This window comes from Pongo abelii, chromosome 20, assembly GCF_028885655.2.
Source record: "Pongo abelii isolate AG06213 chromosome 20, NHGRI_mPonAbe1-v2.0_pri, whole genome shotgun sequence".
Classification (NCBI taxonomy): domain Eukaryota; kingdom Metazoa; phylum Chordata; class Mammalia; order Primates; family Hominidae; genus Pongo; species Pongo abelii.
The window spans coordinates 53,216,712-53,244,086 of record NC_072005.2 but is presented as its reverse complement, the minus strand read 5'-3'; the positions used below and the strand labels follow the sequence as shown (position 1 = coordinate 53,244,086).

Here is a 27,375-nt window from a genome sequence, read left to right as displayed (position 1 = left end):
GTAGTCCTAGCTACTTGCGAGGCTGAGGCAGGAGAATGGGTTGAACCTGGGAGGTGGAGGTTGCAGTGAACTGAGATCGCGCCACTGCACTCCAGCCTGGCAACAGGTCAAGACTCCCTCTCAAAAAAAAAAAAAGACATTTTTATTGAGGTGAAATTCACATAACATAAAATCAGGCAGCATTTTGAAGTGCACAATTTAGTGGCTTTTAGTACTTTCACCATATTATACAATCACCACCTCAGTCTAGTTCCAAAACATTTTCATTATCCCAAGAGTGGTGGCGTAAGTCTTAAATGGCCAGGAGTCAACTATGATTTTGCTATGTAAACAATTTCAAAAGAACTGGAATAGTTCAGTGTTACAGCTTAGCATAATTTAGTATAAACAGTCCTTTCCCCACTTTTTAAGTGCTATCATGAACTTTTTATTCATTTGGTGATTATTAATTAGGAATGCTATATTGCAGAATATCTTGGCATGTCTGGTCCTTGTCCTCTAGTCCCAGTAACAAACCCTTCACCATTGTGACGATGAAAAAAGGTAGGTTTCCAAAATGCTCCCAAGGAAGCAATACTGTTCCCTTGAGAACCAGATGACAACCAAAAACCAGTCGTTAATTTTCCTTAATAATTTCCAAAATGTCCTCTAGGGGGCAACATTATCCCTTGATAACCAGATAGACCAATCACTCCTCTTCCAGCCTGGATCTCAGTACTTCTCAACTCCTCAATGAATCTGCGATTGGATTAGCAAGGAAGAAAGGGAAAAAAGCTATGGGTTGGTGGTTAGCAGGCTCCAACAAAATGGAAATGCCTCTCTTTGGCCAATGGTCTCCTCCTTTGTTCTCCAGGTGTCTCCAGGGGTTGGTGCCAAATGGTAGTGCTTCTTCCACACTCTGGAGGAACTTCTCTGCGAATGCCTCCTTACTCACAGTGTGAATAACCCTCCCCAGAGCCATTCCAGGAACTAGAGAAAAAACAGGTCTTTCATCAGCATAATAATTACTGGCCGGTCGCAGTGGCTCACACCTGCAATCCCACCACTTTGGGAGGCCGACGTAGGAAAATCACTTCAGGTCAGGTGTTCAAGACCAGACTGGGCAACATAGGGAGATCCCCTTCTCTAGAAAAAAGAAAAAATTCTGGCTGGGCGTGGTGGCTCATGCCTGTAATCCCAGCACTTTGGGAGCCCGAGGCAGGCGGATCACGAGGTCAGGAGTTTGAGACCAGCCTGGCCAATATGGTGAAACCCCATCTCTACTAAAAATACAAAAATTGGCCGGGCGCGGTGGCTCACGCCTGTAATCCCAACACTTTGGGAAGCCGAGGTGGGGGGATCACGAGGTCGGGAGATTGAGACCATCGTGGCTAACACGGTGAAACCCCGTCTCTACTAAAAATACAAAAAAAAAAAAATTAGCCGGGCATGGTGGCGGGTGCCTGTAGTCCCAGCTACTTGGGAGGCTGAGGCAGGAGAATGGTGTGAAGCCTGAAGGCAGAGCTTGCAGCAAGCAGAGATAGCGCCACTGTACTCCAGCCTGGGTGACAGAGCGAGACTGCGTCACCAAAAAAAAAAAAAAAAATTAGCCAGGTATTGGGCCTGGCGCGGTGGCTCACGCCTGTAATCCCAGCACTTTGGGAGGCCGAGGTGGGTGGATCACGAGGTCAGGAGATGGAGACCATCCTGGCTAACACGGTGAAACTCTGTCTCTACTAAAATACAAAAAAAAAAAAAAAAAAAATTAGCTGGGCATGGTGGCGGGTGCCTGTAGTCCCAGCTACTCAGGAGGCTGAGGCAGAAGAATGGTGTGAACCCGGAAGGCGGAGCTTGCAGTGAGCCGAGATCGCGCCATTGCACTCCAGCCTGGGCAACAGAGCGAGACTCTGTCTCCAAAAAAAAAAAAAAATTTATCAGGCGTAGTGGTGTGCACCTGTGGTCTTGGCTACTTGGGAGGCTAAGGCTGGAGGATCACTTGAGCCGAGGAGGTGGAGGCTGCAGTGATCTGTGATTGTGCCACTGTACTCCAGCCTGGGCAACAGAGCAAGACCTTGTTTCATAATAATTTAATAATAATAATAATAATAATAATAATAATATCCATGTACCAAGAGCAGAAAGAAACAGGTACCATGGAAGTATTAGCTGACTTATGTGCATTTAAGGAAGTTCAATTAAAAAAAAATACAGAGACCTGCCAGCCCAGAGATATTTTGGAGGTCCGGGAGAAGAGTTATGTTAGAATTTTGTTTTTCCCTAAATACAGGGCAAGCTGCTGAAACTTTCATCCCCTACACAGCCATCCTTTGATGGAAAAGGTGGTAAGAAAAAGCCCTTTGGAATTTTGGGGGCAGCTTGTATCACGGCCGGGAGACCTGCTCTCACTCATCAGCAAAGTGAACTGTAAGGCCGGTGGAGGCCAGTGCAAGAGGAGATTCTCTATCCTGTCCAGGATGTGGTGCAAATGATTCTACCATTTAGGTCTTATAATCCAGCAGATGCACAAAATATGTGCGTGCAGTACAATACACTGTTTGTTTTTTTTTTTTTAGGCAGAGTCTCACTCTGTCTCCCAGGCTGGAGTGCAGTGGCATGATTTCAGCTCACTGCAATCTCCACCTCCCAGGTTCAAGCGATTCTCACGCCTCAGCCTCCCGAGTAGCTGGGATTACAGGTGTGCCCCATGACGCCCAGCTAAATTTTTTATATTTTTAGTAGAAATGGATTTTCATCAGGTTGGTCAGGCTGGTCTCGAACTCCTGACCTCAAGTGATCTGCCCACCTTGGAATCCCAAAGTGCTGGAATTACAGGCATGAGCCACCAGCCACCATGCCTGGCCCCTGTCTTTTCTTTTATTATGGACATTTAAGCAGTTCCCAGTTAGGGGCATTTTTTGTTTGTTTGTTTTTGATAAGGAATCTGGCTGTGTCACCCAGGCTAGAGCGCAGTGGGCACGATCTTGGCTCACTGCAACCTCCTCCTCCTGGATTCAAGCAATTCTCCTGCCTCAGCCTCCCGAGGAGCTGGGATTATAGGCGCCCACCACCACGTCCAGCTAATTTTTGTATTTTAGTAGAGACAGGGTCTTACATGTAGGTCAAGCTGGTCTCAAACTCCTGACCTCAAATGATCCGCCCTCCTTGGCCTCCCAAAGTGCTGGGATTCCAGGCGAGAGCCACCGTGTCTGGCCACTTAGGGACTATTTCTTTTCTTTTCTGTTTTTTGTTTTGTTTTGTTTTGTCTTCCAGCTCACTGCAACCTCTGCCTCCGGACTCAAGTGATCCTCCTCCCTTAACCTCCCAAGTAGCAGGGACTGCTGACGTGAGCCACCATGCTTTGTTAATTTTTTTATTTTTTGTAGAGACAGGGACTTACTATGTTGCCCTACTGGTCTCAAACCTCTAGGCTCAAGCAATCTTTCTGCCTCGGCCTCCCAAAGTGCTGGGGTTAAAAGCATGAGCCACTGTACCCAGCCCAAGTGGTTATTTAAAGTCGCAGCAGTGTAAGAGCGTTCCAATCATTCCACATAATCATGTAATACCTAGTTTAGTCACACTGTGGAATACTATAGAGAAATGAGAATGAATGAACAATAACTACATGCCACAAATATAATGTGGAATGAAAGAAGCCAGACACAAAAGAGTACATTTATGGATTCAATTTTTATGAGAAAATTAAGACAAATTAAGAGAATATTTATATATGTAACTAGAAGTTAGAACGGTGATTGCTTTAGAAGGAGCAGTGACTACATGGGAACAGGATGGGGACTCTGCTCTGCTTATAATTTTCTGTTTCTTGATTTAGCTGCTGGTTACATAGAATATTCACTTTGCGTAAATGTGTCAAGCTGCATACCTGTGATTATATGCTTTTTCTGTACGTATGTTATTCTTCAATAAAAAATAGCCTGAGGCCGAGGCGGGCGGATCACCTGAGGTCAGGAGTTCCAGACCAGCCTGGCCAACATGTTGAAACCCTGTCTCTACTAGAAATACAAAAATTAGCCGGATGTGGCAGTGGGCACCTATAGTCCCAGTTACTCAGGAGGTTGAGGTAGGAGAATCACTTGAAAGTGGGACGTGGAGGTTGCAGTGAGCCAAGATGTGCCACTGCACTCCAGCCTGGGCCGCAGAGCAAGACTGTCTCAAAAAACAAACAAACAAACAAACATCCCATAATAAAAATGAAATAAAACAGGGATGTGTGTGTGTATATATATATACATATTCTGTTTTTTTGAGACAGAGTCTTGCTCTGTCACTTAGGCTGGAGTGCAGTGGTACTATCTCGGCTCGCTGCAACCTCCACTTCCTGGGTTCAAGTGATTCTCGTGCCTCAGTCTCCCAAGTAGCTGGGATTACAGGCATGAACCATCGCACCTGGCTAAAAGTCATGTTTTTAACTTTTAAAATGTGTCCCTGGTCAGGCACAGTGGCTCATGCCTGTAATCTCAACACTTTGGGAGGCCGAGGCAGGCAGATCAGGAGGTCAGGAAATTGAGACCATCCTGGCCAAGATGGTGAAACCCTGTCTACTTAAATTACAAAAGTTAGCCAGGCGTGGTGGTGGGCGCCTGTAATCCCAGCTACTCAGGAGGCTGAGGCAGGAGAATTGCTTGGACCCAGGAGGCGGAGGTTGCAGTGAGCCAAGATCCCACCACTGCACTCCAGCCTGGCCGACAGGGCGAGACTCCATCTCAGAAAAAAAAAAAAAAGGCCAGGCGCAGTGGCTCACGCCTGTAATCCCAGCACTTTGGCAGGCTGAGGCAGGCGGATCATCCTGGCTAACACGGTGAAATCCCGTCTCTACTAAAAATACAAAAAAAAAAATTAGCCAGGCGTGGTGGCGGGCGCCTGTAGTCCCAGCTACTCGGGAGGCTGAGGCAGGAGAATGGCGTGAACCCGGGAGGCGGAGCTTGCAGTGAACCCAGATCACGCCACTGCACTCCAGCCCGAGCAACAGAGCGAGACTCCGTCTCAAAAAAAAAAAAAATCCCCAGGCTGGGCATGGTGGCTCATGCCAGTAATCCCAGCACTTTAGGAGGCTGAGGAAGGCAGATCACTTGAGTTCAGGAGTTCAAGACCCGCCTGGGCAATATGGTGAAACCCCATCTCCACCAAAAATTCAAAAACTTAGCTGGGTGGGGTGGCATGACCCGTGGTCTCAGCTACTCAGGCGGCTGAGGCAGGAGGACTGCTTGAGCCTAGGAGGTCCATGATGCAGTGGGCCATGATTGTGCCACTGTCCTCCAGCCTGGGTGACAGAATGAGACCCTGTCTCAAAGAACAAACAAACATGACTCTCATACAAAAACAGGGTGAGCAGATGTCAAAGATGTTATTGAACTCATTAATGATGAAAGTAGCAGAAAAATAGAGATGACTGAAAGAAGGAGCAATGGATATTCTGGGGGGTGTGGGGGCTGGAAGGATGTTGCAATTAGGTTGGGAAATTGGATACAAAACTGGCAAATTTCTTTCAGGCTTGTCTGTGATGCCAGACCAGTTATTACAAAAGAGATTCTTACACAAATTATTATCTAACTTTACTGAGTCTAGACACTAATCAACAGCTAAATAGTAAGTTAACTGGGTGCAGTGGCTCACACCTGTAATCCCAACACTTTGGGAGATTGAAGTGGGAGGATCGCTTGAGGTCAGGTGTTTGAGACCAACCTGGGCAATACAGGGAGACCTCATCCCTAAGACAACACAAAAAAATTACCATGGTGGTGCACACCTGTAGTCCCAGCTACTCAGGAGGCTGAGGCAGGAGGACTGTTTGAGCCCAAGAGGTCAAGGTTGCAGTGAGCTATGATAGTGCCACTGCATGATAGCCTGGGGCACAGAGCAAGACGCTGCTTGAAAATAAATAGTTGGCTGGGCGCGGTGGCTCACGCCTGTAATCCCAGCACTTTGGGAGGCCGAGGCAGGTGGATCACAAGGTCAGGAGATCGAGACCATCCTTGCTAACACGGTGAAACCCATCTCTACTAAAACTACAAAAATTAGCTGGGCGTGGTGGTGGGCACCTGTAGTCCCAGCTACTCGGGAGGCTGAGGCAGGAGAATGGCGTGAACCCGGGAGGCAGAGCTTGCAATGAGCCGAGATCTCGCCATTGCGCTGCAGCCTGGGCGACAGAGCAAGACTCAGTCTCGGGAAAAAAAAAAAAAAGAAAATAAATAGTTACAAGAGCATCCAAAAAGTAGGGGAGAGGGAAAGGAACAGGAAATTGACAGAAAGCAGCGAAAGTTGACAAGCGCGGTGGCTCATGCCTATAATCCCAGCACTTTGGGAGGCTAAGGCCGGCGGATCACCTGAGGTCAGGAGTTCGAGACCAGCCTGGCCAACATGGTGAAACCCTGTCTCTACTAAAAGAACAAAAATTAGCTGGACGTGGTGGCGGGTGCCTGTAATCCCAGCTACTGAGAAGGCTGAGGCGGCAGAATTGCTTGAACCTGGGAGGCAGAAGTTGCAGTGAGCCAAGACTGCGCCATTGCATTCTAGCCTGGGTGACAAGAGAAAGACTCTGTGTCAAAAGAAAAAAAAAAAAGAAAGTAGCTAAAGTCAAAACAATGGGCCAGGCACAGTGGCTCACGCCTGTAATCCTAAGACTTTGTGAGGCTCAAGTGGGAGGATCACTTGAGCTCAGGAGTAGTTCAAAACCAGCCTGGGCAACATGGTGAGACCCTGTTTCAAAAAAAAACAGACAACATACACACACAAATTAGCTGGGTCTGGTTGCCCATGTATGCAGTCTCAGCTACTTAGGGGGCTGAGGTAGGAGGATCACTTGAGCCAGGGAGGTCAAGGCTGTGGTGAGCCATGATTGCACCACTGCACTCCAGCCTGGATGACAGAGCAAGGCTCTGTCTCAAAAATAAATAAATAAAATTAAAAACCAAAAAAAAGTTATGGGAGGCTGAAGCAGGATAATCACTGGAACCAGGGAGGCAGAGGTGGCAGTGGGCCGAGATTGCGCCACTGCACTCCAGCCTGAGCGACAAAGCAAGATTCTGTCTCAAAATAAATAAATAAATACGCTGGCCGGGCGCAGTGGCTCACACCTGTAATCCCAGCACTTTGGGAGGCCGAGGCAGGTGGATCACCTGAGGTCAGGAGTTTGAAATTAGCCTGGCCAACATGGTGAAACCTCAGCTCTACTAAAAATAATAATAAAAAAAAAATGAGCTGGGCGTGGTGGCGGGTGCCTGTAATCCTAGCTACTGGCGAGGCTGAGGCAGGAGAATCGCTTGCACCCAGGATGCGGAGGTTGCAGTGAGCCGATATTGCACCATTGCACTCGACCCTGGGCGACAGAGTGAGATTCTGTCTCAAAAAAAGTAATAAAATAAATAAAATAAATAGGCTGGGCGTGGTGACTCACGCCTGTAATTCCAGCACTTTGGGAGGCCGAGGCGGGGCCGGTCACTTGAGGTCAGGAATTGGAGACCAGCCTGGCCAACATGGTGAAACCCCATCTCTATTAAAATACAAAAAATTGGCGGGGCGCAGTGACTCACGCCTGTAATCCCAGCACTTCGGGAGGCCGAGGCTGGCGGATCACAAGGTCAAGAAATGAAGACCATCCTGGCCAACATGGTGAAACCCTGTCTCTACCAAAAAGACAAAAATTAGCTGGGCATGGTGGCATGTACCTGTAGTCCCAGCTACTCAAGAGGCTGAGGCAGGAGAATCGCTTGAACCTAGCGGGGCGGAGTTTGCGGTGAGCCGAGATTGTCCAGCCTGGGCAACAAGAGTGAAACTCAGTCTCAAAAAAAAAAAAAAAAAAAAAAAAATTAGCCAGGTGCTGTGCATGCCTGTAGTCCCAACTACTCCAGAGGCTGAGACAGCAGAATCGCTTGAACCTGGGAGGCGGAGGTTGCAGTGAGCCGAGATTGCGCCACTGCACTCCAGCCTGAGAGACAGAGCGAGACTCCGTCTCAAAAACTAAAAAAATTGGCAGGGCACGGTGGCTCACACCTGTAATCCCAGCACTTTGGGATGTCCAGGCTGGTGGATATAACCTGAGGTCAGGAGTTCTTGACCAGCCTGGACAACACGGTGAAACCCCATCTCTACTAAAATACAAAAAATTAGCCAGGCGTGGTGGCGTGCGCCTGTAGTCCCAGCTACTCAGAAGGCTGAGGCAGGAAAATTGCTTGAATCCGGGAGGCAGAGGTTGCAGTGAGCCGAGATTGCGACACTGCACTGCAGCCTGGGAGACACAGCGAGACTCCGTCTCAAAAACTAACTAAATAGGCAGGGCACCGTGGCTCACACCTGTAATCCCAGCACTTTGGGAGGCCGAGGCGAGCAAATCACAAGGTCACGAGTGTGAGACCAGCCTGGCCAACATGGTGAAACCCAGTCTCTACTAAAAACACAAAAAATTAGTTGGGTGTGGTGGCAGGCGCCTGTAATCCCAGCTACTTGGGAGGCTGAGGCAGGAGAATCACTTGAACTCTGGAGGCAGAGGTTGCAGTGAGCCGAGATTGTGCCACTGCTCTCCAGCCCGGGTAACAGTATGAGACTCTGTCTCAAAAAAATAAAAATAAATAAATAAATAAATAAAAATAAAAATTAAAATTAAAAAGTCAGATAAAGTGTCAGAAGGGCTTGGTAGACAATGTTCCACAATGTTCCATTATGACACTGAAAAAGTACAGGGAATTCCTGCTTGGTGGGATTTTCGTTTTCCCCATTACTTAAAAGCAGATGGCCATCTAGAATTGTAGAATGGCCCCATTGAAACTTCAGAGATGGGGCCCCTTTAGGATCGTACGTTGAAAAGACAATGGCTGTCCTCTTAGATGTAGTCTATGTTCTCAATCAGTGATTTTGTCCATATCCCAGAATACATGAGGTCCAAAAATCAAGGTGTAAAGGAAGGAATGGCACCATCCACAATCGAACATAGTGAGCTACTTTGGTGTCCTTCCTTTCCATTCCTACAGATCTACAGTATTAGTTCTTGGTGTGTTAAAGAAAACTTTTTTGGACAACATAGCTATGAGCATGAGTGAACATTTTATTACAATCTTACATGCAATGAAAAAAGGTCTCTTGTTGGCCAATTAAGATTCACTCTAATAGGGACATTTTATAGGAGAAGAGAATCATTATCTAACCATTAGATCTGAGACTGGATCCAGAAAGACGATAGTCAGGGTAAAGGTAACACAATTCTTGGCTGGCAGTCAGCTGACTGGCCAACTGGGGTACCAGGTGGGATGGTGGGGGGGCGCATCAGCTTCTCAAAACAAGTTTCATCCACTAATAATTTAAGCATTTTGTCAAGAATTTTCTTCTCGCTCTGTCACCCAGGCTCTAGTGTAGTGGCGTGATCTCGGCTCACTACAACCTCTGTCTCCCGGGTTCAAGCGATTCTCCTGCCTCAGCCTCCTGAGTAGCTGAGACTACAGGCAACTGCCACTACACCCGGCTAATTTTTTTTGTATTTTTAGTAGACACAGGGTTTCACCACGTTGGCCAGGCTGGTCCTGTCCTCGTGATCCACCCGCCTAGACTTCTCAAAGTGCTGGGATCACAGGCGTGAGCCACTGTGCCTGGCCTTTTTATTTTTATTTATTTATTTTTTTGAGACAAAGTCTCCGCTGGAGTACAGTAGCATGATTATAGCTCACTGTAGCTTCAACCTCCTTCAACCTCCTGGGCTCCAGTGATTCTCCTGCCTCAGCCTCCCAAGTAGCTGGGGCCACAGGCGCATAGCATCAAGCCGGGCTAATGTTTTGACTTTTTTTTTTTTTTTTTTTGAGAAGGAGTCTTGCTCTGTCACCCAGGCTGGAGTGCAGTGGCGCTATCTGCAAGCTCCGCCTCCCGGGTTCACACCATTCTCCTGCCTCAGCCTCCCGAGTAGCTGGGACTACAGGTGCCCGCCACCACGCCCGGCTAATTTTTTGTGTTTTTAGTAGAGACGGGGTTTCACTGTGTTAGCCAGGATAGTCTCAATCTCCTGTCCTCATGATCTGCCCGCCTCGGCCTCCCAAAGTGCTGCGATTACAGGCGTGAGCCACCGTGCCCGGCCATGTTTTGACTTTTTGAAGAAACATCTCACGATGTTGCCCAGGCTGGTCTTGAACCTCTGGGCTCAAGCAATCCTCCTGTGCTAGAATTACAGGCATGAGCCACTGTGCCGGCTGGAACATTTAATTTAATTAATTTATTTATTTTTGGAGACAAAGTCTGTCACTCAGGCTGGAGTGCATGATCTTAGCTCACTGCAACCTCTGCTTCCCGGATTCAAGTAATTCTCCCCTCAGCTTCCCGAGTAGCTGGGGATTACAGGTGCCGGCCACCACGCTTGGCTAATTTTTTTTTTTTTTTTTGAGACGGAGTCTTGCTCTGTCATCCAGGCTGGAGTGCAGTGGTGTGATCTCAGCTCACTGCAACCTCTGCCTCTTGGGTTCAAGCAATTCTTCTGCCTCAACCTCCTGAGTAGCTGAGATTACAGGCGCCCGCCACCACGCCCGGCTAATTTTTGTATTTTTGGTAGAGACGGGGTTCAGCATGTTGGCCAGGCTGGTCTCGAACTCCTGACCTCAAGTGATCCGCCAGCCTTGGCCTCCCAAAGTGTTGGGATTACAGGTGTGTGCCACCATGCCCCGCTGCCAGCTGGAACATTTAAAAAACAGTAGGATCCGCTGGGCGCGGTGGCTGACGCCCGTAATCCCAGCACTCTGGGAGACTGAGGTGGGTGGATCATTTGAGGTCAGGAGTTCGAGACCAGCCTGGCCAATATGGTGAAACCCCACCTCCACTAAAAACACAAAAATTAGCTGGGCACGGTGGCGGGCGCCTGTAGTCCCAGCTATCGGGAGGCTGAGGCAGGAGAATGGCGTGAACCCGGGAGCCGGAGCTTGCAGTGAGCCGAGGTCCGCGGCACTGCACTCCAGCCTGGGCGACAGAGCAGACTCCGCCTCAAAAAAAAAACACACAAAAAAAACAACAAAAGTAGGATCAATATACCAGGAAGTCACATGGTGCCTGTCTCCAGATTTATCACTGTTGACACGGTTTTTCTCTCTTCCTGGAATCTAAGTGGTCTTTGCTTTGTCAGGGCCTGAAATAAGGTATTTCTTTTCTGTTTTTTTTGAGACAAGAGTCTCACTCTGTTGCCCAGGCTGGAGTGCAGTGGCATAATCTCGGCTCACTGCAGCCTCGCGACCTCCCGGGCTCAGGCGATTCTCCCTTTTCAACATCCCGAGCAGCTGGGACTACAGGTGTGAGCCATCATGTCCTGCTAATTTTTGTATTTTTAGTAGAGAAGGGGTTTTACCATGTTCGTCAGGCTGGTCTCCAACCCGAGCTCAAGCGATCCGCCCGCCCCGGCATCCCAAAGTGCTAGGATTACAGGCGTGAGCAACATGGCCCCGCCTGAAATAAGGTATTTCTTCTGCCTGGAACCATCTCTTCTTTTTCATGTACCAGCCTAAAAGAACAATTTCAAGACTCTCCTCTAACACTCCACCCACCCCCTTTATTCTTTAACTCTGTTTCTCTCCCTTGGGGCATTATCGGTTAAGTTCCATGAAGACAGAAACTGTTCCCATGGTCCATCACAGGGACTGGCACTGTAGAAAGAGCTAACAAAAGTATTTAAGGAAGATCCCTGGATTCGAGGTTACAGTGAGGTATGATCGTGTCACAGCACTGCAGTCTGGGCGACAGAGCAAGACTCTGTCTCTTAAAAAAAAAATCTTGCTGTGCTCTTTAGAACTAATCTTATGACCTTGAACCGATTACTTAAAACACCGAACTTCAGTCTGCAAATGGGAATAGCAGCAGCTTATCTTAGGACGGTTATGAGGGTCAAAAGATTTTGTTCGTACACAGTCTACGACACCGCCCAGTGTTTCTAGCTCTGCTATTTGAGAACCTTCCATGTGTCCTACACCCCAGGTCCTTAAACTCTCCTGAGGGACTACCAAGCCCCGCCCCTCTCGCATCCAATGATGACGTCATCGACTGAGTTGTCGAGTGACGTCACCTCCGGGCTGGCTGGGCTTCATCGCTTCTCCGGAAACCTCCGACTCTCGGCACCTGGCCTCCAGCTTTCGGTTATTTTTTTTTTTTTTTTTCCTCTCCGTAGCCTGAATTCCTTCCCTCCCATTCTCCCACCTAAAACTATTGGCTTTTCCCGCCTTCCTTCAAACTAGCAATTTTCGGTTTTTCCCTCTTGCTCTCGGGCGAATTCCTGAAAGTCGTTTATTCCCTTAATTAATCGCCCCTTCAGCCCCGCCCGTTCAGCTCATTCTCTTAATCGCATTACCCTGGCTGCTTTTCTTTCGGCTGTTTCCACCTCCTGCCACCCACCCGGACACCGCCTTCGGCTCTTTCCGGACCGTCTCAGTTTCTCCTCCTTCCCCGGTCCCGATCGGCTTAGGCTATTTATGGCTCCCCTAGGTTTCTCATGCTCTCTCTAGCCCCACCCATATCACCACCTTCGGCTCTTTCTGGCTCTCCCCCGTCGCCTCCTCTCTCCTGCTCAGCTCGTTTCGGCTATTTCCGCCTCCCCTCGGCCTCGCCCTTTGCCTTCGGCTCTTTCCGTCGGCCTTCCGGCAAGCGGTCTCTACCCTTCTCCTGCACGTGACACGGCCTTCGCCTCCGCCTCTCAGTTCCCCCTCCCACCTCACCCTTCCTCCCGCCTCAGCCTCTAGGCTGGTCCGGGCCGAGCCGCCATTTTGTGTCAATTCCTGATTGCGGCGGGGGCCGGGCAGCCGGGGCACCCAGGGCGGGCAGACAAGGGAGACAGTCGGCCCGTCTTCGCGGCCCGTTCCCTCTCTCCCTCAAATCCTTTTTTTCTTTTTAATCCCCCCACCCCCCTCGCTCGCTCTCCTCTTCTCCCCTTACCCTTTGCTTGCTCCATCGCGCGCGGCCCGCGCTAATTACACCCAACCACCCACCAGTGTCCGTGTCTCCCGGGTCTGCCGCCCCCGGGCCCGCGGGGGTGCGTGTCGGGGGGGGGGCTCTCGCCCCTATGAGGGCCCCGCGCCAGTGAGCAAGTGACCGCAAGGGTGGGCTGCGGAGAAAGCAGGCGGCGAGCGGCCCTCCGAGGCCTAGGCCGTGCGGCCTACGCGGAGGTCAGCGCAGAGGTGATTCCGAAACCGAAAAAATATATACCCCATTCCCATCAGGAGCCCTCCGAGCTTAAGTGTGCCCCTCCCGCCACGCCCAAGCAGTCCTTTTTCGTGCATTAACATCCCCTCCCCCCCAAAGGAACTATGGAGGCCGCGCCCGGGACCCCCCCGCCGCCGCCATCAGAGTCGCCGCCGCCGCCATCGCCGCCGCCGCCATCAACGCCTTCGCCTCCTCCGTGTTCCCCCGACGCCCGCCCGGCCACCCCGCACCTCCTCCACCACCGCCTCCCGCTCCCTGACGACAGGTCAGGCCCCCGGTTGGGCCGGGGCTGCGTCCCCGGGGGGAGGAAGAGGAGGAGGAGGAAGGGGGGCGGCCGCCATGTTGGGCCGGGCCGCGGAGGAGGAGGAGGAGGAGGAGGAGGAGGAGGAGGAAGGGCGGGGTCGGTGGGTGTCTCTCGATCGCTTGCTCGCTCGCTCTTTCTCGCTTGCTTTCTCTCCCGGCCTCATGCGTTTCCCCCCCCTCGCGGCGCTCGCCCGCTCTCCCTCGCTTTCGCTCTGTCTTTTTTGGGCGCCATGCTGAGGGGAAGGTGAGGAGGCGCCCCTCGGACCCCCCGCGCCCGTCCGCCCGTCCTGGGGAGGGGGCGCCGGGGGGTGTGCTGCGGAGACCCACGGGGGTCCTGGCTGCCCCTGCGCCCGGAGCTGGCAGCTACGGGCCCGCTTGCCCGTCGCCTGGCTTCGGGGAAGGGGATGGGGGAGGGGCTCCGGACCCTTTTTGGGGGGATCTCGAGCAACAGCCCCGCTCTTAGGGGTTTGGGGTTGGGGGTCTCCCAGCCCCCGGCAGTATCCTTTCTCCTGGGGGAGGCACACCTTGCCCTATTTGGATGATAGGTACCTTAGCTTAGGAGGCAGAAAGTGGGGGTTCATTCAGGTCCCTTCTCCATCCTTGTAATTGGGGGTCATTTGGGTGGGTGCTCTATATCTATAGCACTTGTAGTTTTTGGCGGGAGGTGTTTTTTAGCTATCCCCTAGAAGGCCGAATTGGGGAGGGGGGAGATGCATCTCCAGCCCTTTTGATGAAAACCCTTGCCTATTTTTTAGAGAAGACTCTTCCCCGTGTTTTTGCTAAAGGGCAGGGGTCCTCTCGCTTTTCGTAGGTAGGTGACGTGAGGGAGGATTCTCAGCCTTGTTTTGGGGGGGGGTAAGGTTTGGTTTCCCTGCCTTGTAGGGAGAGGAAGTTGGTCCCGCGCTTTCTCCTGGGGTTCCCCCCTCTGTCGGGGTAAAATGGGGCACCGTCTCTTCCGGCAGAGAAAAGGAGATTTCCTTGTGCTTTGGCAGGGCGTTAAAGGAAGCGCCCCCTTCTCTTTATTAAGTGCGAAACGCGGGCCCCCCACGCCCTTCTCTGGCTGGCGGGTGATAATGGGGTCAGCCCGGCGCGTTTCAGGGCGAGGTTGGGGCCTCGTTTCCTTCCCCTGCTCGAGCAGAAGGAGTTGGGGTGCAGGGTTCGCCCGCTGTTTCCTGGTGGGGCGAGAGAAGAGGCGGCTGGAGAGTAGGTTTGGACACGGACGGTGGGTTTCGTCCGGCAGGAAAACGAGTCTTGGAGGGAGTGGGGGTGGAGAGGGGAACAGAACGCTCTGGACAGATGGCTACTCCGTCGCAGCCCTGGCTGGGGAGCCGCTGAGGACCCTCCCTTAGCCAGGGCTTCCCCTGCCAGGCTCTACGACCCCTTCTCCCCACTCCCACCTCCCCTTTCCCCTTTCTCCTTCACAGACCATACTTTGCCTTTTAAAAGAAATGCCACCCACATTCAGAGACACAAGTGCAGCAGTTTGGTGAGCTTTTACAACATTTTTTTTTCTGTTTTGTTCTAATTAAATGTATCGTCCTGGGAATCGCAGCCCATCGCAGCCCGACTCCAGTTCAAGGAAATAAACAGATTAGCAAAGGTCTGTTCGCTAAGCCCTCGTTGGGCTTCCGGGCCCCCTCTCCGGGGGCAGGTGCATTACTCAAAGGTGCTTACACGCTTTTTTCGACCTCTAAGGAGTTCTCTTATGTCAGAAGTGTATGTCTTACAATGGGTTGGGATGGTAAGTAGCCTCTTTTATTGAGTAATTCAATGATCTCCCTCTTTCTCCCTTTCCTGCCTGCCTTCCTCCTCGCCTTTAGACCAAAGTGATGCTTGAGAGTGAATTGATATGTTCGAATCAGGATTCTAACCCTGTTGAGCCCTTTTAGACTTGCACATCCTTTCAATGTTTAATTTTTAAAATTTGACGTACACAGTTTTCTCAGAAAAAAAAGTGTGTTACTGTAACATGACAAAAATCGATGTAAAAGGCCCGTATGTTTTCAGACCCTTGGCATCCTTCTTTCCATTTCAATCCATTGCTTTGTCTCCGGCCTTCATCTTTGAAGAAAGTGGATACTTCAAGTCCATTTGTAGGAGACAAGCTTACTGAATTTGATTTATGATACAGGTATTCAAGTTAATGGTTCCCCTCCCCGCCACTCCCCAAAAAAGATTGGTTCAAGTAGCTCCAATTTTCTCATTTTACTCCAATGTCTCTTGTGGTGATGGACGTTAAAATTGAGCAAGTCATTTGTAAAGTACTGTTGAAGCACAAAATCTGTAAACTGTGTCAAGCCCCCATCTCTGCCCGTCTCCACTGCTCCTTTGTTCGAAAGCACATGTCTGACTGAAAAGTTGATGCAAACGTGTTACACGCCCAGTCATGTTGGAGGGAACACCTCCTCCAGCCCCCAGTCCCCCCGGCCTACACGTAACAAGGAAAAAACAGAAACAGAAATGACTTGCAGAACCAAACACTGTACTTCTGATGTGTTTTACAAGCATAAGTTCCGTTAAAAGACAAAACACGTTGAAGTTGCATTTTCCCTGTTTCGCACTTTTGATCCCTGACATACTTAGAGAACCCTGGCCCTCTCCAAAAGAACCGTTTTCTTTTTTTCCTTCTTACAAGGAAAAAAGGTCACGCACATGTAGATGAGGAAACTGCAATTCAGTAGGCCACTTGTTTTCTTCCTTTTAATATGTTCACAACTGCCGTAGAGTGGTGATCCTAGGTATGTAAAATCAGTTATAGGAGGAAGAAATCTCCAAACTACGATATCCTGCAAAAAATGTGTGAAGCACGAACCGAACAAACACATTATCCAGGGCACTGGGTCAGCCCAAAATGAATTGCACTTATTTGAAGTTTCCCATCCTTTGTAAAATTCTTTCTCCAGGAGCTGAGAACAGAAACTGGATGACTGATGACCCAAGTTCCAAAGGCTACTAAGTTGCTTATTTAAATTGACTTTTAAAAAGAAACGTTAAGGAAATGAGATTTCTTTTGTAAGTGAAATTTTTTAGCAGTGTTCAGTGAATTTGAAACTATTTCCCCAAGCATTTAAAAAGCTCACAGGCATGTCAACACAAGGGTTTATTGTTTTCCATTCTCAAAGAAATCTCGTCCATTAAGACCTAGAAGCCCCAGTAATTAAGTCAAAAACTGTATTTTGGTAATCTTTGTTTTTGAAATGTCACAGTACTGCCTTTTTTCCCCCCAGACTGATGTACACTGGTATTAGTTAAAAATCAAATTAATGGATGTTGCAAAAAAAAAAAAAGAAAAGGGTGTCACTCAGAATCCCTGATTTAATAACAAATCTTATTATACACTTACAAGCTTTTACATTTTTATTTTCTCTGGGTGAGAGATTTAACTTGAAAGCAAATCAAAGTCTTCTAGTAGAAAAAAAGTCCGTTGTGACCATGGAAATATGGATGTTCTTGTAATAAAACCCCTTTATTTTTTTAATTCCCCTCAAATTTGCTCTTTAAAAGAAAAAAAATGCGGTTCCCCAAAATGACTAATTCATGGCCTGTCCTCTCCCCCAGGTACAATTTTGCTCTGCTCTGAAGGGATAAATTTTGGATTTCTTTATAAGCCATAGTTTTCTGTAAGGAGAGCCGGCTATTTTAGTAAGCCGCTGCTGTGGTTCTCCCGCAGCCAGGAAGGCGGATCCCAAGGGAAAATTGTTTTGTACCTGTGGACCTGGCTGTTCAACTGCCTGGCAAGTTAAAGATGAACAGTTTTGACTCTTGCGTTTCCATACAGTTGAATGTAGAGCAATTTCATATTGGGCCTGGTTAGTAATTTATTTAACGGTGCCTCCACCTCTGCTTCTTGCTCTTAGATCTTTTACCTTCTTCCCTGATGGGAGAGAAATGGCCGTCTGAGGGTCCTTCGCTTCCTTTTGTTACATTTTTATGGCTATCGGGCCTCTAGAAACATCTCTCCATAGAGGTCAGATCCAGTTACAGTAAATACCTCTGGTGAAAATTGCTAATGAAACTATTTCCAAGTCTCCATGGATAGCTATCAAGTCAAACCAGATTCTAGAGAACCTAATTTTGGACCCCACGAACAGTAACTTTAGTGCCAGAGTAACTGGGTCCAATTCGCACAGTGACAGAGCGAATAGCAAGCAAAGTAGTTGAGTAGAGCAAGGCGCTTAACCTGTGCCTTGGCAGCACAGCTAAGAAAAAAAGATGACTCCTGAGATTTCTGGCAACTGGTATTTATTCAGCAGATCAGGGACTGTAGGAGCAGCCTCATTGGTGGAGGGACTCCTCTCTGAATACATGGTTCGAAGCCAGTTTCATAATTAAAACCTAATAGGATGGAAAAGCTGCCAGTTTGTCTGGGTGGCATGTCAAGTTCATGGGGATAAGTTAAAGTAAAAATGAGATTGTTTGGGGGGAGCCAAACTTCATGGGTTTGACTCCCAGTTTCTTGGCCTAGTCTTTGCTGCAGGACGCTTTTGCTTTTAGGAGTTAATGCAGATGCAGTTTTGAAGACATTGTGTACAGTTTCACTGGTGATGTAATGAGGTGAGATAGGCAGTTTATTTTAAATAGGTTTCTGGCACATCACCCGTTGGGGTGACTCTTAGTAGTTGTTGACAAAAATGAAGATATGGCCTCTTGGTTGGTGCTAGATTTAGTTGTGTCCTGTTACTTTTTTTTTTTTTTCTTAACGCAGGATTATTTGCTGAGAGCATAGTTTGCTACTTCTGGCCAAACTGGTCTGCATAAAGGATCTTTCTCGTGTATTTTTTTTTGCCATTTCGCATCTGTGTGAATAGGTGACCCAGTGCCCTGTTTGTCAGGCAAGTGGTGACATCTTTTTGAATGTTGGAGGTGGCAACAGGATGTGGAGGAAGACTGGACTTTGGAGCCAGATAAAACTGTTCAGGCCTGCCTTCTCCCTGGCGGTGTGCAGTAGGCATCGAGTATAAAATGCCCATTTCTCAGGGTCCTTGTGGTCAAATGAGTGCATTTGGGGACACCCACACAATGCCAGCATTCAGTGAATCTTCCTGCTTTCCCTACTGGAGAAAAATTTCAAACAGAACTTTTATAGTTGGTGTGTAAACAGAAGTAAGAATAACATCTGTTTTTGAAGGAAGTGCATTTATCTTTCACCTCTTAGGGTTCTGGTCAGCTTATTTAATCGCAGGGAGCCAGTTGGGGTTGACACTAAGTGGAAGCCATCTTAAGACATTTCTTGCTTGCTCAGTGTCTTTTTATGGATGCTCAAATGGTCATACTGTCTGGAGCTTAATGCTGACTGTACCTCCTGTGTTCATCTTTTGCAATTAGAGTCCAAGTCAGTGGTGCAGTCTTGGTAGGGCTTCTGAGAACTGGGAAGCCAGGGATCTAGAATCTCACACCACTGCAAACTAGTCAGTTTCCCCATGCAAGTCCTTTACTCTCTCCAGAGAGGAATGAGCAAGGTCTCATCCAGCTCCAGGGTTCTTCACTCCTTTGGGATCTGGCTGAGTCAGATAAGGTTTTGTTCATTCAGTAACTAAGCTCCTCCCCAGCTTTTCTTGGAACCCAAGAGTTTTCTGAGTGTGCAAAGAACCTTCTATCATGAAGACTTTGTTTAGAGCCGGGCTAGGGTTGTTACTGCCTTTACCAGGCTTCGTATTCCCTTCCTCTGTGTCTGGCCTACCTTCTACAGTTTCTGGCCACGATAAAGGGTTGCTGCTGCTGCAGCAGCTCACTAATACGCACTTGCAAAACAGATGCTTTAACAATTAATTTGAAGGTTAGGCTCAGTGGCTAGATCACAGGCAGGCCCATCAGGTTCCCGGTCATGCCTGTCAGTCGTCCCAGAAAGGATAGAGTGAACTCCAGAGCCAAAAGCTTTGTTTTTTTCTCTTTTATTGAGACAGGGTTTTGCTCTGTCGCCCAGGCTGGAATGCAGTGGCACCTCATAGTATTAATAGCTCACTGCAGCCTCGAACTCTTAGCTTCAATGATCCTTCCACCTCATCCTCCCAAAGTGCTGGGATTACAGGTATAAGCCACCATGTCTGACTGGGTGCTGCCGTGTTCTCTCCACACGGGATTGGCCCTCTGCTGAGAGTGATGGGTGGTGGACAGCTATGGTTGGGGGAGTTAGGCAAACTGGATGTGATTCTTAAGTGCATCTCCTAAGTCAGTGTCTTTGTCTTTCCGAAGGGGCAACAGTGCCATTTGTGCACAATTGACCTGAACGTCAAAGATTATCTGTCAGAGCCCTTCTGAGTGCTTCTCATGCATTAGCTCATTTAACCTTTACCTCTGCTGTTTGAGGAGAAACTGAAACAGAGAGGTGAAGTCACTTGTCCCAGGTCACAAAGCAAGTGTGTGCTGCAGGCAGAGTTAGAACCCGGGTGGCTGGTACTCAGACCCCATCTCTATACATACCATTATACTGTGGTGGATCTGGTATGGTATTTTTCAGACTGCGGGGTATAGCCACTAGTGGGATATGAAGTCCGAGTATTGATTTTTTTCTTTTGCATTGGAAAACCAAGGAAATGGAAGAGGAGAGAAAAAGCAGAATGCATTTAAATGTGGCTTCTGGAAACTTTTGTTTGGGAGAAATGCAAAGAAGCAGATGTGGGTCAATGTCAAAAAGTGTGAAAGCCCTTGCATCCAGGCTAGGGGTCGGCAAACTATGATTCTCGGGCCAAAGTCAGCCCACCCAGCCTGTTTTTGTAGGTAAAGTTTTTTTTTGTTTGGTTGTGTTGTTTTGAGACAGAGTCTTGCTTTGTCACCCAGGCTGGAGTGCGGTGGCATGATCTTGGCTCACTGCAACCTCTGCCTCCTGGTTCAAGGGATTCTCCTGCTTCAGCCTCCTGAGTAGCCGGGATTACAGGCGCACACCACCATGCTCAACTAATTTTTGTGTTTTTAGTAGAGATGGGGTTTTCACCATGTTGGCCAGGCTGGTCTTGAACTCGTGACCTCAAGTGATCCACCCTCCTTGGCCTCCCAAAGTGCTAGGATTACAGGTATGAGCCACCGTGCCTGGCCAGTAGGTAAAGTTTATTGGCACACAGCCATACTCATTCATTTATATCATCAGTGGCTGCTTCTATGCTACAGCAGCAGAGTTGAGTAGAAAGTTGCTGCCCACCACGTGGTATGGTATGCACTGTCTGGTATGCCTGCACAGCAGCCATTGTCATTTTTTTTTTTGTGGTGGGAAGGAATGAGGAGGGAATATAGATTTCCATTTAAAGTTGGCCCTCAAGAGGGTGGGGGTGTTAACTGCTCTTCAGTCCACTGTGGCTCCATCCTCCTTGCGTTCCACTCCTTTCAGTGAATGTAGAGGCCCAAGCCTAGGCTTTTAAACCCTCTTTAAATGGAAGGGATTTTCATTCATTAGAAGTAACTGGAGACTTCTTGAGGTCCCGTGTGGAAGTGGATCATGGCCATTACATTCCTGCTATGGCCTAACGGAGGGAGCTGGGCTTAGACACTAGTGTCACTTGGCCAAAAGTCTGTTGCAGGTGGCTTGGATTATTGCCCTCCTCATTTTCCTAACAGACACCAGGGCTTAGGTTTCCTTGGGATTCCAGGCAGTCCCTGCCACTCCACGAGGAATGAGAGCAGTCACAGTAACTGAAGCCTGTGGGCCACACAGGTGGGCTGCATCCCAGGCAGGGCCTGTCTCTGTTCAGTCTGTGCATCCATCACTTCAAGCTTATTTGGAAACCCTTGATAAACACTTGAATGAGTTTGTGTCAAAGTTTTAAGTGATACAGGTTGCTGAAAAAGTTTTCTTGGAAATTAGTTACTGTTTCTATTGATGAAATTGACCAAAAGGGTATGAGAGCTGAGATTGATACTTCATGTAGAATATGCACTGAGCATGTACCCAATCTGTACCTGGCCCTGTGCTGGGCCCTTGGAAATGTGGGGTTACCGTGAACCTCATTCTTGTCTGCCCTTAAGGAACCCACAGGTGACTAGAAACTAACAAATAGGTTGTATGTGTTCTTAAGAAATTATTATTATTATTTTAGACAGAGTCTTGCTCTGTCACGTAGGCTGGAGTGCAATGGCATGATCTCAGCTCACTGCAACCTCCGCCTCCTGGGTTCAAGCGATTCTCCTGCCTCAGCCTCCTGACTAGTTGGGATTACAGGTGTGCGCCACCACACCCAGCTAATTTTTGTGTTTTTAGTAGAGATGGGGTTTTACCATGTTGGCCAGGCTGGTCTTGAACTCCTGACCTCAGGTGATCCACCCGTCTCGGCCTCCCAAAGTGCTGGGATTACAGGCGTGAGCCACTGTGCCTGGCCAAGAAATTCTTTAGGTGGTATATGAACAAATCTCAAGAATCTTAGGCCCAGATCTCTTATTTATTTGTTTATTTTTATTTTTATATATTTTTTAAGATGGAGTCTCGCTCTTTCACCCAGGCCGGAGTGCAGTGGCGCGATCTCAGCTCACTGCAAGCTCTGCCTCCCAGGTTCACGCCATTCTCCTGCCTCAGCCTCCCGAGTAGCTGGGACTACAGGCGCCCGCCACCACGCCTGGCTTCTTTGTATTTTTTTTTTTTTTTTTTTTAATAGAGACGGGGTTTCACCATGTTAGCCCAGATGGTCTCGATTTCCTGACCTCATGATCCGCCCGCCTCGGCCTTCCAAAGTGCTGAGATTACAGGCATGAGCCACCGTGCCCGGCCAACGGGCTAATTTTTATATTTTTAGTGGAGACGGGGTTTTACCATGTTGACCAGGCTGGTCTTGAACTCCTGATCTCAAGTGATCTGCTGCCTTGTCCTCCCCAAAGTAATGAGATTACAGGCATGAGCCACTGCACCCAGCTTGAAACCCTGTCTCTACAAAAAATACAAAAATTAGCTGGGCATGGTGGCACATGCTTGTAGTCCATCTACTTGGGAGGCTGAGGTGGGAAGATTGCTTGAGCCCAGGAGATCAAGGCTGCATTGAACCATGATCACACCACTGCACTCCAGCCTGGATGACAGAGCAAGACCCTGTGTAAAAATAAATAAATAATTATAAACAAGGAGAAATCTTAGTTCATAAGTTAAATCATTACACTTTCTCCTCTGGAGTGATAGAAACCGGTCCTCTGATGAAAACCATGATCTTTGCAGCTTTAAACCATCTGAAGATTAGTTGGCATGAGGAGGTGGTTAGAAAACTCTTCATTGCTGAGAACCAAATTCCAGAGGTTCATCTGCCAGGAGTAACTTGGATCTGAGGAATAGATACCTTTGCTCAAGAATGCAAATTTTCAGAGCTCGTGGGAGTGGAAGAATAGATACTCAGGCAAAAAAAATGGTATCTTTGTTTCCACAAGCTTCCTTTAGCAGGCTGGGTTTTTTCACGGTCAGCCTGTTTGAAGCTTTACAGAAATGTTCTGCCTAAGTGGTTTGCGTGCTTGGACAAACCCCAGAGTGGACACTGCACACTTGGGGGCGAAGGCATTCCTTTCATGTTAGGGGACTTTGGAATTTCACTCCCTGGAATTTGTATTGCTTTCTCTTTGTGTTGGGATGAGTCCTTTTTTTTTTTTTTTTTTTTTTTTTTTTTTTGCCAGAATTCCATCAGTCTTTCCATGAGCCCTTATTCTCTATCCAGATGTCTTTGGTTAGATTTTTGAAATGCTACCATTTCCTTCATTTGATATTGGAAGGACCGTATCGGCCTTGTGTCTTTGTGTTGGGTAGGTTTTACTCCTAAGTGTTTATTCTGGGCAAGGTTCCTGCTAAGTGCTTGCGTTACATGGCCTCATGGGATTCTCCCATGACACCACCCTGGGGACTCCATGGTTGCCTGTGCTGCGCAGTTATGGAGACTGGGGTGCAGAGTGTTTAAGGACTTTGCCCAAAGTCTTGGTACCTCATTCTGGCATTTCTTGGAATACTGATTCATGAAGTCTGTTTTATGTATGTGTATCTTATTTTTCCCTACTCAATTATACATTTCAGGGTGGGCGTTGTTTTGTCAGTTGACCTGTTTAGCAGATTACTCTTTTTGACATAATTTGTAGTTGTCAAATAATTTGTAGAGGTTAAGAGCTGGTCTTTGCATCTGAAAGTACTGGACTTAGTTTCTAGTTCTGCTTCTTCCTGCTGTGACCCCATGGGCAAATTCCTTCTTGTCTCTGAGCCTCAGTTTAGGCCTTGGTGAGGAGTGTGGAGGCCTGCAAGCCCAGATTCCAGCTCTCTGCTGGGAAATTATTAAATAACTGCTTGGGGACCTTGCAGCCTCTCCTCACATTGCTGAGTTGTCCCACTTGGAAGTTCTTGTTTTCTTTTTTTTTTTTTTTTTTGAAATGGAGTCTCAATCTGTCACCCAGGCTGGAGTGCAATGGCGTGGTCTCAGCTCACTGCAGCCTCCACCTCATGGGTTCAAGCAATTCTCCTGCCTCAGTCTCCCAAGTAGCTGGGACTACAGGCGTGTGCCACCATGCCTGGCTAATTTTTTTTTTTATTTTTTCGAGACAGAGTCTTGCTCTGTTGCCCAGGCTGGAGTGCAGTGGTGCGATCTCCGCTCATTGCAACCTCTGCCTCCCCAGGTTCAAGTGATTCTCCTGCCTCAGCCTCCTGAGTTGCTGGAATTACAGTCGTGCACCACCATGCCCAGCTAATTTTTGTATTTTTAGTAGAGATGGGGTTTCTCCATGTTGGTCAGGCTGGTCTCGCACTCCTGACCTAGTGGTCCGCCTGCCTCAGCCTCCCAAAGTGCTGGGATTACTGGCATGAGCCACCGTGCCTGGCCAGAACTTCTTTCTTAACTTTTTATTATGGAGAAAAATTTTTTTTTAGTTATTTATAGAGGCTGGGTGCAATGGCTCATGCCTCTAATCCCAGAACTTTGGGAGGCCAAGGCAGGAGAAGGCCAAGGCAAGCTTTAGTCCAAGAGTTCAAGACCAGCCTGGGCAACATAGAGAGACCCTGTCTTTAAATTATTTGTAGAGACGGGGTCTCACTGTGTTGCCCAGGCTGGTCTCTGACTCCTGGGCTCAAGCAGTCTGACAGGGTCTCACTTTGTTGCCCAGGCTGGAGGGCAGTGGTGCAATCATAGCTCACTGCAGCCTCGACCTACTGGCTGAATCGATCCTCTCGCCTTAGCCTCTTGAGTAGCTGGGACTACAAGCACGTGCTGCCAGGCTAATTTTTGTATTTTTTGTAGAGATGGGGTTTTCTCATGTTGCCCAGGCTGGTCCCAAATTCCAGGGCTCAAGTGATCTGCCTCCATTGGCCTCCCAAAATGCTGGGATTACAGGCATGAGCCACTGTGTCTGGCCTGTACCTGTAGATTTCTTCAGTATGAATCTCTAACTTTATGATTATTTAAAAACATAACTACAGGCCGGGCGTGTTGGCTCATACCTGTAATCCCAGCACTTTGGGAGGCTGAGGCAGGCAGATCACCTGAGGTCAGGAGTTCGAGACCAGCCTGGCCAACATGGCGAAACCCTGTTTCTACTAAAAATACAAAAATTATCTGGGCGTGGTGGCAGGTGTCAGTAATCCCAGCTACTCAGGAGGCTGAGGAATGAGAATCACTTGAACCCAGGAGGCGGAGGTTGCAGTGAGCCGAAATCACACCACTGCACTCCAGCCTGGGTGACAGAGTGAGACCCCCGTCTCGAAAGAAAAGACAATAAAACAAAACAAAAAAAACCTTACTAGAAAACTCATTCCTAGCAAGATTAACAATTAATATCTTAAATACCCGGGCTGGGTTCAGATGGCTCCAATTTCTCCTACCGTCACATCCACCAGTAGGTGTCTTCGTATCTAGATGCCAGCAGTGGGTAGACTGTCTTATGTTGAAGTGAGGGTGTGGGGTACAGGGTACAGATGCTGATGGCTGGACTTCTCTCCTCCAGTTTTGTGCCTCACTTGGGTGGTTGCCGTGGCGTAGGCACGTTACCATGGAAATGGCATGACGTCACAGAGCAGGCTGTGATGACACCTGAGAATGCTGAAGAAAAGGAGACACAGAGCACGTTTGTTCTTGGTTTCTGGTTGATGAACCTGTGTAGTAAGGACACTGAAAAGCATATGCAAGACCCAGAGGTCTATTTCAAGAATTTCCTGGCTCTGAAAATCCCTCAGTGAGGTTTCTCCTATGACTGCTTCATTACGTCCTAACTCAAGGGAAGGTCTTGGAGGCCTTTCTTAGGCATGAGCCCTGAGCTGAATTTCTAAAGCGAAGGCCCTGCGCCTTCAATCCTAGTAAACGACTGTGCCGCAGAATCGGACTTGGGGATCCTGGACTTCCGCATTTAGGCTGGTTGTTAAACATTTGAAGAGGCGGCTCCTCCTTGTAATTTTTGTAATTTTGTCCCTAGTTAATGGGTCATTCAGAGCCTACCCGGGCAATTTGTTGAGAGTCTGGGCAGTTAATGATCATAACCTTGACCTTCACATTAACCTAGCCGCCTCTTATCAAGGGCTCTCATGATCTTAAGGTAACAGCCGCTGTTCCCATGAGTTTCCATCTTTTGTGTTGTACTTTGCCTTTTTTTTTTTTTTTTTTTTAACTCTTGTAAACCAGGTTGATCCATAAACCCTGGGCCCTTTTCAGCTTTCGTCCAACCCTCTTGTCTAGAGAGCTGCCATGTTGCCAAGCTTCATTTCTGTAAGAAGCCTTTGTTCCTTCCCAGGGCTCAGCTCTCCCTACGCCTTTTTGTCTCGATTAGCCACTTGGTGGCTTCTGGTACTGCCTAGATTAGAGCTGAGGAAGGGGAGACGTTGCTTTTGTCAGTTTTGTCAGCAGGATGGGTTGGGAGAACAGTATATGCGTGGTTGTGACCAAGTAGAAAGAACTTGTTGATGAGCAGTAAGCAGTGTCCGTCAGGAAGAGCTGGCTGCAGCTTTCTTTTTTCCTTTTTTTTTTTTTTTTTTGAGACGGAGTTTCGCTCTTGTTGCCCAGGCTGGAGTGCAGTGGCGTGATCTCGGCTCACTGCAACCTGCGCCTCCCAGGTTCAAGCGATTCTCCTGCCTCCGCCTCCCAGGTTCAAGCGATTCTCCTGCCTCAGCCTCCTGAGTAGCTCGGGTTACAGGCATGTTCTTCCATGCCTGTCTAATTTTGTATTTTGAGTAAAGATGGGGTTTCTCCATGTTGGTCAGGCTGGTCTCGAACTCCTGACCTCACATGATCCGCCCACCTCGGCCTCCCAAAGTGCTGGGATTACAGGCGTGAGCCACCGCGCCCGGCCCTGGCTGTAGCTTTCTTATAGAGAACATGCTTCCCAGTTAGCATTCCAGCCAGTTAGGGCTTTCCGTGGAGAGATGCCGTCATGCTAGCTGGTTCTTACAACCAATAGCTGCTCCTTTCTTTGTGCCTGTTCCTCATGTCAAGGGCTTTGTCCCTATTATTTCATTTAACCTTCACAGCCCTTGAGATAGGTGCTGCTGTTATCCCATTCAGTAGATCAGAAAAGCAAGGCTCAGGTTACAGACTAAGAGCATACTCTAGAGAAGAGGTGGAGCTGGTTGAGTTACTTGGTCTGCAGAAAGGAGCATGAGGCCCGAATCTGTAGGCTGCTGGACGAGGCCATGTGAAATATCTCCTTTGAAATATCATGTCTACTTTGGACATGAAATATCTTTTGTTTTGTTTTGTTTTTTGAAACCGAGTCTCTAGCTCTGTCACCCAGACTGGAGTGCAGTGGCACGATCTTGGCTCGCTGCAACCTCCACCTCCCAGGTTCAAGTGATTCTCCTACCTCAGCCTCCTGAGTAGCTGGGACTACAGGCACCCACCACTTCACTGGTCTAATTTTTGCATTCTTAGTAGAGACGGAGTTTCGCCATGTTGGCAAGGCTAGTCTCGAACTCCTGACCTCAGGTGATCTGCCTGCCTTGGCCTCCCAAAGTGCTGGGATTACAGTTTTGGTTTGTTTTTTTTTTTTGAGACACAGTTTCACTCT

The 27,375-nt window shown here is 48.4% G+C and overlaps 1 protein-coding gene and 1 long non-coding RNA gene across 10 annotated transcripts in view; one reads left to right on the top strand and one right to left on the bottom strand.

The window, feature by feature from the left end:
- The first annotated feature begins 12,028 nt into the window (after positions 1-12,028).
- The window catches only part of ZC3H4 (zinc finger CCCH-type containing 4), a 49,354-nt gene continuing 34,007 nt past the window's right edge, over positions 12,029-27,375 (top strand). For 2 of the 9 annotated variants that reach the window (XM_054540781.2, XM_054540778.2), the window contains exon 1: positions 22,029-25,554. In XM_054540781.2, the coding sequence (XP_054396756.2) occupies positions 25,298-25,554 (257 nt within the window). In that variant the 5' untranslated portion in view covers positions 22,029-25,297. The other 7 variants (XM_024236405.3, XM_054540779.2, XM_024236408.3 and 4 more) reach the window with 7 other exon arrangements.
- LOC134760721 (uncharacterized) lies at positions 18,387-25,302 on the bottom strand. Its single transcript, XR_010138635.1, has 2 exons — positions 25,170-25,302; positions 18,387-18,503 (listed from the first exon to the last, which is right to left on the bottom strand). It is a non-coding gene; the product is annotated as an uncharacterized LOC134760721 (long non-coding RNA).